General features: G+C 51.3%; 1 protein-coding gene across 1 annotated transcript in view; it reads left to right on the top strand.

Annotated features, from left to right (window-relative positions):
- LOC109287778 (probable cation-transporting ATPase 13A4) overlaps nt 1-19,828 on the top strand; it is a 70,395-nt gene that overhangs the window by 20,970 nt on the left and 29,597 nt on the right. Inside the window, exons 2-9 of the mRNA XM_019503066.1 lie at nt 8,333-8,474; nt 11,984-12,157; nt 14,730-14,867; nt 16,769-16,839; nt 16,932-17,012; nt 17,864-17,933; nt 18,501-18,635; nt 19,165-19,237. Of these exons, the coding sequence (XP_019358611.1) occupies nt 8,333-8,474; nt 11,984-12,157; nt 14,730-14,867; nt 16,769-16,839; nt 16,932-17,012; nt 17,864-17,933; nt 18,501-18,635; nt 19,165-19,237 (884 nt within the window). The remainder of the gene's footprint in view (nt 1-8,332; nt 8,475-11,983; nt 12,158-14,729; nt 14,868-16,768; nt 16,840-16,931; nt 17,013-17,863; nt 17,934-18,500; nt 18,636-19,164; nt 19,238-19,828) is intronic.

Here is a 19,828-nt window from a genome sequence, read left to right as displayed (position 1 = left end):
AAAAAAAAAAAAAAAGATTTGAAGCCTGGGAGGCAAGACTGATGAGGAAAGGCTGAAAGAGCAAGGGTTGTTTAGTTTGGAGAAGAGAAAACTGAGTCTGGATTTGATAACAGCCTTCAAATATGCAAGGGGGTGATTACAGGGAGGAAGGAGATGGGATTTTCTCTGTGGCTACAGGGGGCAGGAGTAGGAGCAATGGACTCAAGCTGCTGCAGGGAAAATTTAGGTTGAAGAGAAATTGTGAAATCTCCATCCTTGGAAATTTTCAAGAGCAGGTTGGACACACTCTTGGCTGGTTTAGTCAGGGATGATCCTGCCTTGAGCAGGGGGCTGGACTACATGACCTTGCAAGGTCCTTTCCAACCCTACTTTCCTATGATCCCATAGTATGCTAGTATATGTGCACAAATGCATCTATATTGTGTATACATGCATACATATACATACATAAATATACATGTACTTGCTTATAAAAATAAGTTTTTTCCTTAATATCCAGCCTAAAACTTCTTTGCTACAAATCAATCTCTTTTCTTCCTGTGGAGAATAGCTCACATCTCCTCTTTCTTGACAACAGTTTACATATTGGAGGTGTGTTAATGCACCCCCCCCCCAATCTTCTCTTTCCAAGAGAAAGTCAACCCGTTTCCTTCCACATTTCCTCGGAGGTTGTGTCTTATGACTCCTTTAGACTCTTTCATAAAATATGGTGCCCAGAATTAGACACAGCATCCAGCTAAGATCCCACTGGCAATAACTGCAGCAGAATAATTATCTCCTGTGTCTCAGATGCCCTGATAATACATCCCAGAATATATCTGGCCTGGCTTTTCGACAGCACTTTGTTTCTGGCTTATTCTTATTTTGTGCATCCACCCTCGCCCCAGATCATTTCTGGGTCTGCTGCTGCACAAGGAGGCATCCCTCAATGTGTATTGTCTCATTTATATCCTCTTTCCTCCCTGTGACGCTGCACTTGCCGGTATGCAATTTCATCAGATTGGTTGCAGAACCTCTCTCCAGTTTGTCACGACCACACTACTATCAGCCACACATTGTAGAAGTGGACTCCCCATGCCATCATCCAAATTGGCATTAAAATATTGAGCAGAACTGGGCCCAAGAAAGACAGACCGCCATAGGCTCCTATCCACATGTTCCTCATGATAGCCTTTCAAGTTTGACATTCAACCAGTTATAATTAGTCTTCAAAAGGGATTTCTTTAGCAGCTGGGCATCCAGGTGATGGTGATGATCACAGCTACCCCATCCTTCATTAGCTTGCTTCTGAGACCGTCATATGGGACAAAGGCAAAGACTTACTAAAGTCCAAGTATATCACATCTTACCCAGGAGAGCAGGCATCTCTTTAAATAGGGAAATTAGATCAGTCCGATGTGATCTGCTCCTAACAAGCCCCTGTTGACTAGACCAACAGAAACAGACCTTGCCTTTATCACTTAATTATCTCCCAGGTGCTTGCAAAGTGATGAGTTAGTCATTCTAGTTGCAGTCTTTTCTAGGGATCCTTCAGCTAGGCTCTCTAATTCCCAAGTCCTCCTGTTTCTCTTTTTTTAAAGAGAGGCACTCTGCCCTTCTCCAGTCCTCTGGGACTTTTCCAGTCCTCCACAAGTTTGGAGAGACCATCACTAATAGTTCAGAGATTATTTTGGCAGGTACTTTAAGCATACAAAGGTGAATAGCTTTGGACCCTGTTGACCTGAATGCATATACTTGACTGAATTTTCTTTAACCGGTTCTGCAACTTACTACGTGTGAAAAATAATTCTGCTAAGGATTTGAAGCCAACTGATCTTTCTTGTAAAGACTGAGCACAGAAGGCTGTGAGTACTTCCAGCTTAGCTGCATTGTGCAGTATTTGCTCTCCCTGCCTAGGACAATACTTTTATTCACTGCGAACATACTTACAGAAGCTTGTTATGACCCTTGCTAACTGACAGTCATATGTGCCTGAGCCTTTCCTGATTATATCCCTATGCGATTGTGCTATCTGTTGATACTTGTCTTTAGTTACATGCCCTCGTTTCCACTTGTGTGACTCCCTTTTGATCTTCAGGTCACAGAAAGCTGCTGTTGTTGCAGCCTTAATGGCCTCTTACATGTTTATTGTTTTTCTCTGCATCAGAATAGGCTTCTTCTGTACATTTAATGCACCCTCTTTCAACAACTGCCAGCTCTCCTGCCTGCCTTTTTCTCTCTCACTATCTTCCCCCAGGGACCCTGCCCACCAGTTTCCTGAGTTCATTGGGAACTGAAGCCCATTGTCCTTCTAATGTCCCTGTCGCTTCTCTTCCAGCACTACACAGCAAGTCAGTATGTTCTTGACACACCACCCAATGCCTCCTCCCTTTTTACGCTGCCCTTCCTTCCTATGCGAGTTAGCCCCCTCTGCAAATCTCCCTCATTTGTATGGCATCAGAGATCAACTTCCTAATCCACGAGCCATTTTGTGGTATTATCACTCAATGTGCAGATTGCACCTGCCCCACCTGGGCATTTGTAAAGATTGCCACCTTCGATGAAGTGCGGTGGTTTGTTGGACCCTGCGTTCACCCAAGGGGCTGCCCAAGATGTGCGTCTTGTAACGCGCTGTTTTGAAGCATCTGTGTCCAGATCTCAGTCTGTTCAGCTTGACTTGCGCTTCTCTGGCAAGGTTGTGCCCTTGGTGTTGGTGTAAAAAGCTGTAGAAATAGGTGTGATCTTTTCCAGCGGTTGGCCCACTCTGTTGCTGCCCACAGGCTTGATTCAGCATCCCCAGTCACTTCCAGGAGCTTGTGGGCTTCATGGAGAAATGGCTTATGGCCTTTAAGCCCCCATCTATTTGGATCTTCAGCCAGCAGTTGATGGAGAAGGTGTTTTTTCATCATCTCTTGCCTCCATCACCATAATGATGCCAGGGTCTGTCTTCTTATATCACTTGGTGTAAAGCCCGAGAGGACAGGTGTGTGTAGGTTGTGTTGCCCGTTATGAGTCTCAGCGCACGGTTAAAAGTACGAGCTTTCTAGTGTGACAGCTTCTGGACCATACAGGACAATATTGTGCTGGGCCATATACCATTGCAAGTGCAGTGGTGCTGAGCGCTTTGGAGTTGGCATCCCATGTCATGCTACCCAAACATCTCCAGGCAGCTACCCAAGGAGAAACTTTACGGTTGATCTCCTGAGTGTGATGTTTATAGGTGAGGGGATGCTCTAATGTGGCTCCTAGATGCACCGAGGCCACCACTTCTTGCTGTTTGTACCCTGTACTCCTGGCTGCCATGCCTCATTAGTCTCGCTCTCATCTCTCTTATGCACTTCTTGTGGTTTCCCATTTCCTCTCCAGAGTCCAGCCCTATAGATCAGCCTGTTTTGTCTTTCTGCCCCTGGCCCCAACACACCTCCTTTAAAGCCCTCTTCACTGGGTTTGCAAGTTGGTGGGTTTGCAAAGATGCTCTCCCTGGTCTTCAATAGATGGACCCCACCTTCCCTACCATTCCTCCTTCGTGGAGCACTGCCAGATGCTCGGAGAAGCTGATAGTTTCCTGCAAAGCCATGCATCACCTCCGTAGTCCTTTTGTCTCTGCCTGGGGCTTTACCTTCCATGAAAACATTGTGTGTGGACCCAACTCCTTCCCTGTTGCTCCCGGAGCCACGTAGCTAGTTCTGACTTGCTCGGGGCCTCCCTGGAAGGGCTATTAGTGCCCTTAAGAGCCAACAACATGGGGTAATAATTAGAGGCCCGGTTGAGCCTCAGCACCTTTCCACAATGTCTCGGTTGACTGATGTCTGCGTTTGTGGGTGGAGGAGCAGCCTGGCTCCTTGTCTCAGCAAACACAACTGCCTGATTCTCCAGGTCTCCAATTGCCTTAATTTCCTCCCATGAACATTTTCTATCTGACTAAGCCTAATTTTTTACAACCCCTCCAAACTTTGCCTAGATGATTTCCAACTTGTACCACACCTGCTCTTACGAGAATAGTCCTGAGTAAATTTTAATGTCTGCAGTGAGTCACACGCGCAGCGCTGCACGGAGCTGACAGAAGCAGGAGGTGGGCACGGGTGCGGGACACAAGATACAGGCAGAAGCCTCAATCCTGCAAAGATGAATGTTCCTCTGTAACTTGGTGCTGGGGCTTTCCCCAGGGACACCGAGTCCCTGGTCATCTGTACTGTACTTTACAGTCTATACAGTTAATGATATGCAAATGTATGCATTTGCAGAATCAGGGTATTTGTGGGTGAAGGAGGCATGTGCTGCTCTTCTCTTTTCGGTGCATTATTTCTATTTATATAATGCAAAAATTAAGTTTATTTCCTACCTATGGGGACTTTTTTACCATCTTTAATTTTCCATCTTTGATTTTCCCAAAGCCTGATGAAGGGTGTTTGAGCCTGAAAGCTTGCAGAAAAAAGAGAATTATTTTTGCAATTTCCTAGTTGGTCTAAGAAACGGTATCATTTCTGAACCAAGAGTTCTAGATTTTTGCATTTATTTATATAGAGATTGTTGTTTGCTCTGCATTGTACCCTGAGTTTTTATATTGTTAAATGAAACCTTGCTTTTTCCTAGGTATTTGCATGGGTGCGGATGATTTCTATACTCATTTCAGTAAAGCAAAGGTAACAAAAGACGGTGTTGTGATGGAGACATGGAAGACGTGCTGGTTTAAAGCAAATGTGTCATAATTCATTTAAACAGCGGAGGGCAGCAGTTAACTGAAAGATTCAAGGCAGCAAACCCCGCTGAGTCCGTTGTGCACCGGATCTAAGCCCAAATTCCCTGAATCCAGTGGAAAAATCCCTTTGCCTTCACGGCTTTGGCTCAGTGTGGCACATGGGGGAGAAGAGCACAAAACTCAAGTTGCCCAAACTGTCGTGAAACACCCAGACGTGGCCTGCACACACCCTCCTCATCTGCTTTCCCTGTTTTCGTTGCAAGGAAACAACTGAGGCAGCATCTTCCCGCTGAAGTGAACAGGACTTGGGTTGGACGGGCCTTTTGGGATCCTGCATCTTGAGTGCGGCGTGGACTTGCCGCAACCAGGCTGCAGCCCCCGTGCGATGCGGTTGTCCCCTTCCCCTGCGGCTGCGGGGCCCAGGCTCTGGGCTGGGGAAAGGCAGGGCAGCAGTATGGCCAACCCAACGCTTTAAAGCATTGGTGTGCAAGTCTCCCAAACCTCATGACTGGCTTCAAGTTCACAGGATTTTAAATGTGAGCTCTCTGCAGTTCTTCCTGTTTGTTTCCCAGCTTGGGGCATTCGGGCACTGACTCCTCAGGCTTCCCTTCACGGCCAGCCCAGCCAGATAGAAACTCACTTATTTAAAAAAGAGGAGATGAGGCTTTCAGAAAATAACCTGTCCAGAAGCTGGGGCCTGAAGGAGAAGCAATGCATCAGGACACAGTCAAGTGGAGAAGGAAGCCCTGGGGCCACGGTCCAAGCTCAAGTGGGTTTTACCACTGACGTTTTGCAGCCGTGGATGGATGCAGCATCTCTGGCTACACCTGTGTTCACGTGCGAGCTGTCTGCCACTTCTGGTCCTGACACCGGTTCTCAGCAGCCGATAGATCCCCGGCTTGGCCGCCTCTCCCGGCGTCTGCATCACTGCCTTCTCCTCCCAACACCTCTCCTCTTCCATTTTCCTGGAAACCTCCCCACATCTTCCGCTGTCTCCGTCATTGCTGCAGGAAGCAGCATGCTGAATGGGGACGTGCCTGACTTGGGGGAGATTGAGGTGCGAATAGAAAGCATTGAATAACTGGGCACCTCCTGCATTTTCCAGAGAGTTTCAGCTGTCTTAAACAAAAATCCACGGTGTGGTTGCGTTTGCTGGTTGTTCGGCAAGTCAGTTCCCATCCTCACACACAGCTCTCTGCACGGCCGGGTGCGACATGCAGCTTGTCAAAGAACCACAAAGACACAGAAGCAGGAAAGGGGTAGGACGAGGCCAAAATGCTGGACTATAAAAATGATCAGGGTTTGCTGGAACGGGGAACCCAAGCCCTGTGACTCCCTGAGGGATGAGATGAGGAGCCAGAGAGCAGAGCAGACTTGGACTTTTACGGCTTCAGCTCAACCGGCAGCCCCAGAAGCACAGTCCACAAGCCCTAAAACTGCAGAGCAGCTGGGCTGGCTGCAGCAGAAGGGAGCGGTCTGATTAGCAGCTGGAGGAGCAACCCCTGTGCCTGGTTCAGGGAGTTAGGAGGGGTGGGACCTGGGCGAATATACGCCCAGCGCCTGAGCCAGGACGGGCAGTCCCCAGGGAGAGGAGCTCCTGGCAGCACAGGGGCCAGAAGGGAGGCTGCAGACTCAGGAAGGTACCCGGGAGGCTGGGAGGGGGCCAGCTCCTTGGGAGAGTGGGAAAGCAGGGGGACACCTAAGGTGGGATTGCTCGAATTGGAAAACAACCGGTTGATATATTTTTTTTGACTCGGGTCGTGGCTCTGGGGTTGCCTGGGAAGCCCTCTGTGCAGCGAGACTTGCCAGGGTCACCTGGGACACAGAGATAGCAGTGCTGCGCGGGTCATAGTTTCATAGTTTTATAGATTTAGGGTCGGAAGGGACCTAGTAGATCTTCTAGCCCGACCCCCCGCCAGGGCAGGAGAACAACAAAAAACCCCAAAAAGAGAAACGGGACTCAAATGAGTCCAGCCAGGTAGGCATCCAGCCTCTTCTTAAAGACCCCCAGGGTAGGGGCCAGCACCACTTCCCTTGGAAGTTGGTTCCAGCTCCTAGCCGCCCTAACTGTGAAGTAGTTTTTGCGGATGTCCAATCTATACCTCCTCTCCATCAACTTGTGCCCATTACTCCTTGTTATGCCAGCGGGCGCTAGGGGAAACAGCGTCTCCCCCAAACCCTTCTGGTCCCCCCTAGTGAGTCTATAGACGGTCACCAGGTCCCCCCTCAGCCTTCTCTTGTGGAGGCTGAATAGGTTCAGGTCCCGCAGTCTCTCACTGTAGGGTCTGCCCTGTTGTCCCCGGATCATGCGGGTGGCCCTCCTCTGGACCCTCTCCATGTTGTCCACATCCCTCTTGAAATGGGGCGCACAGAACTGGACACAATACTCCAGCTGTGGCCTGACCAGCGTCGCGTAGAGGGGTCAGGGATGGAGAGATAGCCGCTGTGCTGCACTCTGTGATTCGGAGGGCTGGCATGCAGAGATAAGCCCTCAGGGGTAGCAGCGGGGTGGGGGACAGATAGGAGGACAGGGCCAGAGTAAACTAAAGTGAAACTCGTGAGGCCCGGGTATGACTGTGGGGGTGACTTGAGGACACGATCATTGACCTTGCCGCACTGTTAGGGCTGGTGGTCCATGCACAGGAGGGTTGGGTGCCGGTGGGGTGTGCAAGAAGAGACAGTGAATGCAGGGCACCGTAACGTGTGGGACTGGGAGTCCCCAGCGGTACAAGTGAGGTAGGTCGAGCCAGGACTTGTTCATCCCACTTAGAGACTCTGGGGACAGCTTTCCTCGTTAATATACAGGTGACATCATGGCCTGGCATGCAACAGAGAGAGGGCGGGGCTGGGCAGGGCAGGGCGAGGCTGCCCGCCTAGGAGTGGGTCCGGTAGCACCTGTCCGCAGCGCGTGGGAACCTAGCACGGACAAAGCGAGCCATGAGAGGACAGGGCAGAAGAGGGGGCAAATAAAATCCTTCACACACATGACAGAAGAAACTGGGGGCAGGGACAGATGGTCCCTGTGTTGCCCCACCCTCGGCATCCCCTCTCCGGCCCCAATCCTGCTGCACACCTTGCACGCGTGGCCCCCGGGAAAGCAGCCAGGCTGCGGGGTGCACAGCCGCAGGATCAGCTCTGCGCTTTCTCCCTTCTCGGGTGAGAGCCGGCCCATTTAGGGGGCACCACCCCATTGAATGCCCAGACTGTGCCCACCCCAGGGGATCTGTGCACGCGTGCGGATCGGGGCCCTGGGCTGGAGGCCAGGCCGCCCCTGCTTCCTTCCTGGAATACCTGGCACCAGGCGGGGCCCCGGGTTTGCACAGGTTGCACAGTTTCGCTGACGCCTGCCTTTCCTTCTTGTGCAGGTGCACTCCCTTGCCCACACACCTCTAATCCTCCTGGGAGGGGACCCATTCCCCTCGTGCCCTGCCCTGAGCAGATCTGCTCTTTCATCCCAGCTATGACTGGGAGGCAAGTCACGGCAGACGCTTAGCAGAGCGAACCTCTTTCTTCCTCCCACGCCAACATGCAGGCCTTCCTTCCCGGCAGCAGCCCCAGGGAATAAGGCACCATCAGGGAGGGAGGAGGCATGCCGCCCGAAACCCCCAGAGAGGGAGGAGCTCTCCCCAGGGACGAAGGTGTGCGCTGAGGCAGGCTCCTCGGTGTGCAAGGGACTGGACCGCTGCAGCCCGGCTGTGGGGCATTGGGTCCTGGCACCACTGGAGGACAAATGCAGCTGCATGCCATGGAGAATGCGCACTGGGCATTGCTCAACCAAGGGGAGGACAACGAAATGGTAAGTCGCCGTCTGAATCCTTAGGTCTTGTTCCTCCCTGGCCCGAAGCCACCTGCCTCACGTGCATTGCTGCAGAGCTCTGCCGCCTGCATTTCAGCTTGGGATGGGGGTGAGGGGAGAGCAGTCGCATGTCACTGCTGGAACAGCATTGCACCGGCTGCCGCTGCGCACATGTGTTTTAAGCTTTTCAAAGAGGTGGGAACCGAACACCAGGAACCGCTGTTCTTAATCCAGCAGTGACTGAGACCTGTCCTCTGCCAAGGGGGAGCACAACACACCTTTAGGCAGCACTGCCCATCTGCATGAGATGTAGGAGGCAAAGAACAGAGGAGTTTCATAGATTTCAGAGACATTAGGGCTGGAAGGCACCTTGCAAGATCATCGGGTCCAGCCCGAGTTGCTGACCCATGGGCTCAGTCCCAGCGCCGAACCTGAGGGATGCTTGCCGACAGGAGGTGGGGAGGGAGCATCCACAGTACGGTGCTGAGGGTGATTTGTTCAGTGATTTTTCACTGAAAGAGGGTGCCAAGGAATTTGTTTTTAAATCATGTGTGCATGTGTGTACATGTGCATGTGTGAGAGACAGAGAGAGAGAGAGAGAGTGCACGGGGGAGACCCAGAGAGTGGGAGAAGCACGTGCTGTGAGGGTGGCCCTTTGCTTGACAAAATACCTACTGCATGGAGCAGCCAATACATCACCAACCATGCAACCCCTGTTTCCAAAATCTGACTGCGGGGAAGCATTTCATTCTTCATTTTCATCCACCAGAGTCAAGCCGCCGGCTCCTAGGTCTTGACTTGTTGATACCAATGCTATCCCTTGGTGCAGTAATAGTCCTGTTTACAGGGCACTTCTTAGCTGTCTTTCCCAGGTCACCGTCCCATCCATCCCTGCCAGGTAGTCGCTGGGGATCAGTGTGGGGATGGGCTCTGTCACTTCTTATCCCCAGAGGTAGCAGGACTCGAACCCTAGCACAGCTGGGCCCTGGGCGGCGCGGTCCCCCGGGGCCACAGCATGCCCGGCTGGTGGCTTGCAAGGAAGCTGGAGCAGAGCCCAATGAAACACTTCCTGGGAGTTAAGACAGAGGCCCATTTATTAGATCCCTCCCGAGTCCTTCAACAAGTATTCAAGTCTAATCCTATTACCTGTCGTTATGGCGACAATGCTTTTAGGTTGTTGCAAACAGGTTCCCTTCTTGCTATCAGAGCAGAAAGGACCTGATGATGGGATCAGCTGAAATACTCTATGGGATTGGTGGTGTTTGTCCTCCTCACAGCTTGGGAGCTGAAGGCCAATTTCTTCCCTGAGGAGAAGGCTGCCTGAACTTGCTTGGCATTTGCATTTAACTTCGTCTTCGTGGGTGACCTGCAAATAACAAGCTGGTTTTTTCCTTAGGCCACAAATAGCATTGGCTTAGAGGATACAGGTGTAGTAAATCCTTGAGATCTGGGCTTGGTGGTTGCAAATACTATTAACAGCAGCAGTTTCTGCTTCTTGGTTCCAGATAAAACTAATAAATCAAGTGCTCTTTGAATACACAAACTTTCTGCCAATATCAGCAGCTCTGGCAGCTTCCTGGGGCTAATAATTCCTTGCACGTCCTCAGTCCCTTCTTTTTCCAAAAACCTCCAAGAATTTGAAATGAATAGCTCAAGCCTCAGGACACCCTGCTGATTCAGAGGCACAGAGGGATCAAGTGACGCTTTCTGGGTTCAGCAATATTTTGGCAGTGGTGCAATGAAGGGAACCCAGGAGTCCTGGCACGTGGTCAGCCAACCCTGGCCTCCAGAGAGTGCTCAACTACCGGTGTTAAGTGTCTGCTGTCTTTCCAGTGCAATCAAGTAGTCATAACGAAGAGAAGTGATGAATTACCTGGTGCATCACACTTCCACAGTAGCAAGATGCTTTGCAAAGGCCTTAGCGTCATCAGACAAGTGAGGGAACGGAGGCACAAGGAAGTTAAGGGATTTATCAAGGTTGCATTGCATAAAAGAGGACCCAGGAGTGATGCCCACGAGGGTGAGGAGCTCCTGGCTGTGTCCTCGACGTCTCATTCTCAGCGCACCGTCCTGCCTCCCCGCCGGCATGCAGCGCATCCGGGAGATTCCCCTTCCAGGTGTGTCGGCCGCCCCAGGCGATGTGGCTGTCAGGTGCATGGCTGCGCAGAAGAGTTTCCCAGCGGTGGACCTGGGTGCGCTGGTCAATCATCCTGCACAGACAGATAGGTCAGGCTGCATGATACCTATTCCCTGACTCAGTCTGGGGCGCAGGATCCCTGGTGCTTTGACCCCGGCTGTGCTGAAAGCCAAGTGAGCTTGTTCCCAGGCTGCCAAGGCTTCACTTGAGCCTAGAACAGCTCCGAGCAGTGAGTTAGGCCCACAGACATCCCTGCTTCTCTGCTGAGGCAGGCACATGTTAGCCACCTCCTCTTACGTGCACCTATCTCTGGGCACACCTATCTTTTGCCTAGTGCAATCCAGGAAAGTCCGAAGAGCCATCCTGTGCTGCTCTCGCTGCTGCTGTTGCTACTGATTTTCCAAATGCTACCGATGGGGACCACTTGTGGGTATTTTTCCAAGACCCCTCTGCACTCCTCCAAGACACAGAGGCCAGAAGCTGCAGGGAGGGGAGGGGAGGGGAGGGCCAGGGACAGTGAGCATCCTCAGCTACGTTACCTGGGACCTGGATGCATTGTATCAGAAAGGTCTACCCATCAAGTCTGACCAGCTCATTGGTAGCTTTGTTTAACAGAGAGGAAGCTTGTGGTCTGGGAGACGGGACGGGGGAGAGGAGGCTCTGACACTCATCACTTCCCAAATAATCCCTTCCTCTGAAGCTGAGGGCAGATCACCTCACCTTGCTGGTCCAGTTTCTCCCCCTTTAAGTGCAGCTAATGATGCTTGCTCACAGAGGCATAAGGAGGGCTGGCTGGTGTCACTCAGCACTTTGAGTGTGGAAAACAAGGGGCCAAGCATTGAGCACGGCAATATTAATTGCTCCTACTGCTAGGAGTGAAGATGATGGCTCTGGAGGCCCTGCTGGAAGCTGGTAACCACCCGTCCAATTCACCCGACGTCTACCCAGACAGAGAGCACAGAGCTGAGCTCCTGACTTATAGCCCAAGGCATCTGGCTCCACACTTAGACGTGATTCCAGCTGTGTCTCTTCTTTTCAGGCACAAAATTTGAATGGGTTAAAACCCATTTCAAATTTTCCTTCCAGGAAAGGTTTTAGACCTCAGTCACTCCAGACTGCCATGTTCACAGAATCATAAAAAGTCAGGGTTGGATGGGACCTCAGGGGCTCACATTTAGTCCAGCCCCCTGCTCAAAGTTTGCTACTAGCTCCCTGGAGCTTACAGCATTCTCTGTGCACGCGATAGCTGTGACCCGGGGTTTTGCAGTGCCATGCCACATACCCACCTGGATTCCTCCCACTACATGGGATGCATGTGTTGCTTTGGAGTACATGCTCCCTATTCCTTTACTTCTTTTTCTTTGCTCCACAGGAGATGTTCGGCTACAAAACCGAGGGCTGCCGGAGAGCCTTGTGCATCGCTGGATATATCTTGTCCTGCGGGGCCCTGTGGCTGGTGTTTTACTGGAAGCCAGCATGGGATGTGCGGGCAAACTGCATTCCCTGCAGCTTGCAAGAAGCGGATGTCGTCTTGCTTAGGACCACAGTGAGTGCTCACCTACCTGCACTTTACTGGCTTGCCTGTAAGGGGTCACGTAACCAAGATCTCACACTGCTGCTGTCCAGAAACAATGTCCGGTTTTTGGCAGCTCTCCTGTGCAGGACCCCAGTGTGCTTTACAGGTTCTGTACATCCACCACATCTGGAACGGGGGTATTGTAGGGAGGGGCCCCATGCCACCTGTGGTATTTATCCTGGGGTTTTACCTTTTATTGCAGAATCAGAGTTGCCTTTTAGTCAAGTCTTTTCATGAGTTGGCATCCAGGACTTGTGCTCTGCTCCACTCCAGCCTCCTAGGGTGGGTGGGAGGGGGTCTGTGCCTGCCACCTGGAGCCAGCCATAGTCTTTATGGCTGTTTCATGAAGCTTTCCAAATGTTAAATGTGCTGAAATGGGAGACGGGTGACTAGCCCCCTTCAGAATGGGTACAGCTCTGGCTTCGTGGTGCTGTCTACCAGTGAGCCTCAACCCTGATGCGATCAGGCCATTTTTAAGATGAAGGCATATCTATTCTCCAGGTCCAATGCATCATCCATCCCTTTGCAGAGTGTCCCGTCAAGGGAGTGAGTCAGGACAGAGGTTTTCTGTTAGGGATTCTTGTCCCCTAGACGCTGGACTGAACCCCCCGCATCAGCCCTGACTTTGTTTCACATCCTCTGCAACAAAAACAAGAATTGCAGACAAGCTGGAGTCAGTCCTGAAGCCTGACATGCTTCTCGTTCAGCAATCCCAAAGCAGTGTCCCTTAGAGCAGCCATAAGCCATTCACACCCACAGTCACTTGGGGTAACGAATGCAGTCACGGTGTCCGCACACGTATGTGAAGTAAAGACGAATGCACACGATCACCTGCCTTAGGGTTTTCTGGAAATCAGGGCCTGTCTCTGGACTGTTTCACACAAAAGCTGACTGTGCCTCCAGAAAAGCTCATGGGACTCTGCTAATCAAGAAAGCGTACTAGGTCTAATCTCATCATTTAATCTTGAGTTTGGCTTGCATTTTTAATTACTTATTCTCAGGTGTCATTTTAAATGGATTTGCCATGCTGAGTGCTTCTGAAATAAGTGAGCTTCTAAATTAGCCTCTGTGTAATTAAACAAGGATTGCGTTTTGCTGATATCCGTGTTATCAGGGCCCTTGTGAAAGTGAGCGATGGGCATTGCACAGCGGAAGAGCCTGTCCCCGGCTTCTTTGCATGAAAGTGGCACTTGCGCCGTTTTTAGTATTTGATCCGATTACGCTGGCATCGAGATGGGGATGTTCCTGCTCTTGAGGACCAGGACAATCCCATTGACCGGCCCCCTGGACTGCTCCCCTGCAGCTTACAAAATGAACCTTCATAGTTTATCATCAGCTTCAAAGCGGTAGTTTGTCTCCACCGAGTGCGATTAGCAGTCACACTTGCCGCTAAAGAAAGTTTCAACCCAGATGAAACGATGAGCCCCTTGTCTCATTTTCTGCCTCCTGCCTCAACCTCAGGACAGGCTCATTAGTTTAATCAGAAGGGCATAGAAAGGCCTGTCTTCTTTTTTGGCTGGCTGGTTTGCTGGCGGGAGGGAAGGGGAGAGGATGTTAGTGCTGTTACTCACCTGCAGCTGGATGTGACCCGAGTTGCATGGACGACATTTCCGTGCACATGACAGTTTGTATTTGCACGCATCCTGCCCCAGGTATTTCCATTCTGCAACTTCACTGCTGCCTTCAGCGCTGACACCCTACCATCTGCTGCTTGGTTGGACTCCTAATGCTTTCCTGATCCTTTGCCTGCAGCCCGTTCGCTGCAGAACAGCTTTGCTCCTGCTCTAGCTTTGCTTGCAAGAAGGGGGATTCTGCCTCCACCCTCTCTACTAACTGGCCCAGATAGGAGTGGGGACAGCATGGCGATCATAACGCCCTGGAGCAGCCCCTTCCAGGCCCATGGCATAGACAGCCTGGCGCGCTGTTACAGCCGACCACGCTCCATCCATACAGGGCAGCCTGGTGAGTAGGTGGAGGATCCACAGAGCGGGCATCTCTTTACGCCCTGCATATCACAGGAGACATCCAAGCTGGCCACCGAGGGGGAATCTGGATGCACACATCCTCTCTGGGTCCCGCAGTCCAGCTGGAAGGAGACACTAAGGGCAGCAGCTGCTGCACGAGCCTGTTTGAGTCAGGGCTATCCAGCTTCCTGGGCACCCCGGGGCCACATGCCCAATGGATGGCAGCAGTGGGGGCCATGCACTGTGGGGTGCACAGTGAATCATAGACAATGAGGGTTGAAGGGACCCCAGGAAGTCACATCCAGTCCAACCCCCTGCTCCAAGCAGGACCAGCCCCAACTCCACCATCCCAGACACAGCTTGGTCTACCCAGGGCTTAAACACACCCAAGGATGGAGACTCCTAACTCTCATTCACCTCCTAACTCTCAGGGTTCGCAGCAGCTGCACATCCATCCTGTGCTGGTTATTAGCACCGTCTTTCCTGAGGGTGCTGCAGGAAGCCTGCCGTCTGGCCTCACTGGGGTGCAGGATGTCTCCCTGCAAGCCCATGAGATCTTCTCTTTCCCCTTTCTCTAGGATGAATTTCACCTTTATTCACGAAAGAAGGTGACGTGGATCTCTGTGTCCGCACTGCCCAGCTTCAAACCAGGCCATCCCCTCATTGCGGATGAAAGCTCCGTCATCAACGAAGCCCTAATGAAGCCGGATTTAAAAGTAAGATAGCATAATATTTTCTTACCTTTGTTTGGATGTGCCTTGGCCCATCCTCTCATGCCTGCTTTGCATCCTTTGTACTGGTTGGAGGCTGCAGGTGAGATCGGTAGGAGCTCAGCATAGAGGAGCGGGGAGCCGTCCTTCGGGATGCATGCAAGGCGATGGGGACCAGAGCTGCTGTGGGGCAGACCCTGTGGCAGAGAGCAGGGGGCTGTGCTGGTTTACTTTGGAAAAGGGCCCATCGGCCAGGGCCCCCCTCACTCTACCAGGAGGATGGAAAGAGGGCCCACTGTTTCTCGGGGGTGGAAACCCAACCCTGGCACAGGCAGGGAGGGCAGTAGCATATGGGATGCATCTGAGGGGAAATTTGCTGTAAGTGCCTAAATCACTCAGTGTTGGCAGCCAGGAACAGGTGCCAACTCGGGACTCACCTTGTTCCAGACACGCACCAGCAATGCACGATGGTGCTCCCTATCTTCAACTACATTCACAGCTCGTTCACATCTCAGATACCACAAGGATTTTAGCAGAGACCATCGCTCCACCTGGGCAGCCTTAGATGCACCTGAACAAAGCTTTTCTTTCCTTTTCTTTTCCCCTGGGGAATATATTATATTAACATATACATGTAAGAGCTGGTATGGTCTGGGAAGGGGGAAGCGATGCATCACATTCATCAGAGGATGGACTTAGCAACATCTAAAAAAACTCTGCAACCCTCCAAGCCCAGACCCTTTGAATGAATCTTTCTAATTCAGCCAAAAACAGCTAAGAAGAAAATAATAGATTTCAAAGCAGCCAAGGGCGAGCAGCATAATCCTCTGACAGAAGGTCACAGGCCCCTCCCTAGATGTCAGTTATATAATCCCCTTGCTTTCTAAACTATCCACCTCCAAAGGACGTGAATTATTAGAGTTATACAGAGGTCTGATCCAGCAATGAGCTGAGCCCCTCATCCAGCACCTGGGCACTTGGCATCCCACATGGCTGAGCTCCGAGGCTAAGCAAGCAGAGAACGTGCTGGCAGAGTTTTAATCATATACAATTTATGAGAAAAGACTGAAAGAACTGGGATTACTTAGTCTTGAGAAGAGAGGATTGTGGGGGAGATTTGACACCAGTCTTCAAATACCCAAAGGCTGGTTATGAAGAGGATGGTGAGAGATGGTTCTTGGTGACCACAGGGCACAGGACAAGAAATAACAGTGTTAAATTGCAACAACAGAAATGTAGGTTGTGTATTAACAAGAACTTTTCCACTCTGAGGATGGTTCAGTGTTGGGACATACTGCCTAGGGAGGCTGTGGGGTCTCCATCCTTTGATGTTTTCAAGAACAGGTCAGGCTGGGGGGGATTCGGCAGAGATGATCCTGCCCTAAGTGGGGGATTGGACTAGATATGGCCTCCTGAGGTCCCCTCCAGCCCTACTTTCCTATGATGCTATGTCTGAATGCAGCAGATGACCCTGGATTTGACACTGTGGAGACACGGTGCTGCATCCTGCGCTAGTCCGAGCTTCCCGAGGCTGATGGCTTTGTGCGCGGGTGGATTGCTTTGTTGTAGTCCAGCTGGCATGTCACCAAGTGGTGTGTAAAGGAGGCTGGGTTATTGTCTACCAAAATGGGACGCTGTCTTCTAGCCAGCCCTGGATGGCAGAAGCATTTCTCACGTTGCTGCCGTTTAGCGTTGGAGCCTGCGGTGCCCTTCAGTCAGTGCATAACTTCAGTCAGAGGAGACGGCACGTGGGCTACAAACTCCTGCAGGTGCTGTCCTCTCCCCGCCTATCATGCTTGAGTCCAGCCCCGCTAGCGCCCCTGCCTTTCCAGAGTCCCTGAGTAGCAATGAGCAGGTTTTTGTTCCCCCCCCATTGCAAACACAGAGGTTGCTCGCTGGTTTTGCAGGTGCGATGCATCCAGGTGCAGAAGATCCGGTACGTTTGGAATATCTCTGGGAAGCAGTTCCAGAAAATTGGGTGAGCTGAAACTGCTGCTTACACATTTCTCTGAGGAAATGGGGCCTCTTGGAGAATGCCTTCAGCAGGAAAACGTCTCTTTTGTCTTTCAGCTGTCTAGAAGACCACCACACTTGCTCAGATATGCACGACAAATTTGGCTCTGGTCTGAGCCACGAAGAACAGGCTGTCAGGTGCGCGCTGCAACACGGTCGGGGCGCTTAGCACTAGACCTGTCAATAGAGCTACACGCTGGTGTCCGCGCGGATGGATGGCAGTGTGTGTAGGACTTCCCAGGAAATGGTTAGGCGTTGGGCAGCTGTGTGCAAAGGAAAGGAGGAGCTGAGCTCTTTGCTGGAAATATCTCTGGGTATTTATCAATTGTTCGTTTTCAGAGAGCGGCTATATGCTTTCACTCTGATTATTTCTGCTTTCCAGTTAAGAGAAACAGCATGCCCAGAAAGAACCAAAGTCAAGTCTCCAGAAGCACTGATAATCCACTAACGATTTCCTCACAACAGCTTAGTGTAAATAACTTATACTTAAGTAATTGATGAGTCCTGACCATTGACTTCATTCAAGTAGATGAACACATCACTAGAAAATATCTTAATTTATTGACCAAGAAGTGCTTTCTGACTAACAGCTATGAGCTGGAACGGTACGGTGATGGGCATCCCATGGCATCCCACGGCCGGGTCTGAATATCTCGCCACCCCTCTGCACGTGCAGTTACTACAGCCCTGAGTTATCCTCTCTGGGTGTGCAAAGCGGGCACTCTCTGTTCTGGTAACTGGTAGTGTTTGGACATTACCAAGCCCGTACTTCTGCTGCCAAAGAACTGGTGCATGGAAATGCCTGGCATACGGAGAACGCTAGATGATTTCTCTCTGTCTTGGGAATGGATATTTTCGCAGGTTTGTGAGTGGGATCAATGCCAGCTCGCGATGCAATAGGAGCTGCTGCTGTTTGTACTCGCGGGTGCGGGGACACAGCTAAATAAACGAAGGTCCCGTTAATAGTCATCCCTCCTTACCCCATACAGGAAGCTAATATGCGGGCCAAATACCATTGATGTCCGCATTGTCCCTATTTGGAAACTACTTGTCAAAGAGGTAAACTGCGTTTTCATTGCCATTACCGGGTGGGCTCTTTGGACAGGTGGAATAGGCCTAAGGGACACGGGCATTTCTGTGCCCGGTCCTCCATCTAGCACGCTCCCTCTCCCCCAGATTGTATTGAAAACTTCCTTGAAACCACCACACACCTTTGTTCCCAGTCCCCCGCCACACCCGAACTGCGGTTTGTGTTTTGTTTCTCATCATTGCCAAAGCATCGGCTGCTTCTTCTCGTAAAGCTGGGCTCGGCTGTGCGAGAAACAGGCACTTAGCAGTGAAAGGCACCTCTTAACCAGCTGGCAACGGGTCACTGTCCCCAGCTGTGCTAGCTGGCTGGGTCACATCTTCCCACCAGTGCCTTCCTCATGCCACAGCCCAAACCTGCTCCTCTCTGCTCTGCTTTACCCCAGACAGCACAGCACTGCTGGGCTCAAACTGAGCCCCACACATCCAAACTACTGTCCATGTTGATCTTGGATGCTTAGACCATGTGTCCTGGCAAGCTGTGGTGTCCCAGCTTGGAGCCAGAGCTCCAGGACTCATTGCTGCTGTCTCTCCAACCAGGTCTTGCACCCTTTCTACGTGTTCCAGCTCTTCAGCATATGCCTGTGGATTGCCGATGATTACATGGAGTATGCCAGCGCTATCCTACTCATGTCCCTCCTCTCAGTTTCTTTAACCGTGTATGACCTCAGGAAGGTAAGCACTCTGCCTTCTACCAAGGGGAATGATTCATTTCTGCCAGCTGCTGCCTGGGGAGCTCAGACCCCAGAACGTGACATCCAGCCTGGACACGCGATCAGGCGATCACAAAGTGAAGGACGCTTTGTACTGCTGGGGCCCTTACTAGGGGCAGCTCGATATACGTGTACATCTCCAGGCTGGATTAAATCCCACTGAAAGCCCCAGCCTTAGCCATCTGCATATCAAATGCAGACATTAATGACACTGCTGTGTCCCAGTAGTACACACAGTTGGTTTCACCAGCTACTCCTAGTCCTCTCTCCTTCTTGCAGTTACCAGCATCCTTCCTCCACATAGCAGCACCTTGTTTGCTCACTATCCTTGTGTAAACAAAGACTTCAAAAGCAGTCCCTGGCACAGAGGTAGAAGTGTCTGTCATCCACAGCCATGCAAATAACCACAGGCATCCACAGGGGCTGGATTGAAGAATGCTTTGCTATGTTTTTAGATTTACCCTTTGCTGTGTTCCCTTCCCACCTTGCAGCAATCTGTCAAGCTCCACAGACTGGTTGAGTCCCATACCAATGTCACAGTGACCGTGTTCAGGAAAACGGAAGGTGAGACCTGCTCAGTTTTCATTTCAGTTCCAATTCCACAACAGTTCAGCACCCAGAAGTTGCACAGATGACATCCCCCCTTTTTTCCCAATCTGGTGAATTGGCTGGTGTCACTTGCAGAGGAGTCATTGCATACTCATTGTATTGCCAGGGGCTAGGGACAGACATTTGAAAAGGCTGAGCCTGAATTGATTCAATCTTTGCAGGTTAGTCTAACCTGACGAGGCTAAACCAGTTTGCAAGTGTACAGACATCCCTATGGACTGAGAAAATGCAGGCACATGCTTGCAGTGGCTTGGGCTAGAAGCCAGGGGGAGCTAGAGCAGCCCTCCCTTCCCTTCGACAGTGCTGAGCTGAGGGGGTAGTGGGGCGGGGGGGCATGGCCAGGCCCCGACAAGATGCTCTGATTAGGAAGGGGTTTCCCTCACCCTCGACCAGCCTAGCAGGGAATTGATAACAGTGCTTATCACCCCTAACTTAGTGTTTATCAGGCCATTAAGAAGACAACAGAGGGACATTACCAGCTACCTGTTGAGTCTGCCTTTGTCCTGTCTGCCACAGCAGAAGGGTGTCTGTGTAAGGCAGAGGGAG

Source organism: Gavialis gangeticus, unplaced genomic scaffold, assembly GCF_001723915.1.
Source record: "Gavialis gangeticus isolate Ggan-Ray unplaced genomic scaffold, GavGan_comp1, whole genome shotgun sequence".
Lineage (NCBI taxonomy): Eukaryota > Metazoa > Chordata > Crocodylia > Gavialidae > Gavialis > Gavialis gangeticus.
This window is presented reverse-complemented; position numbering and strand designations above follow the sequence as displayed.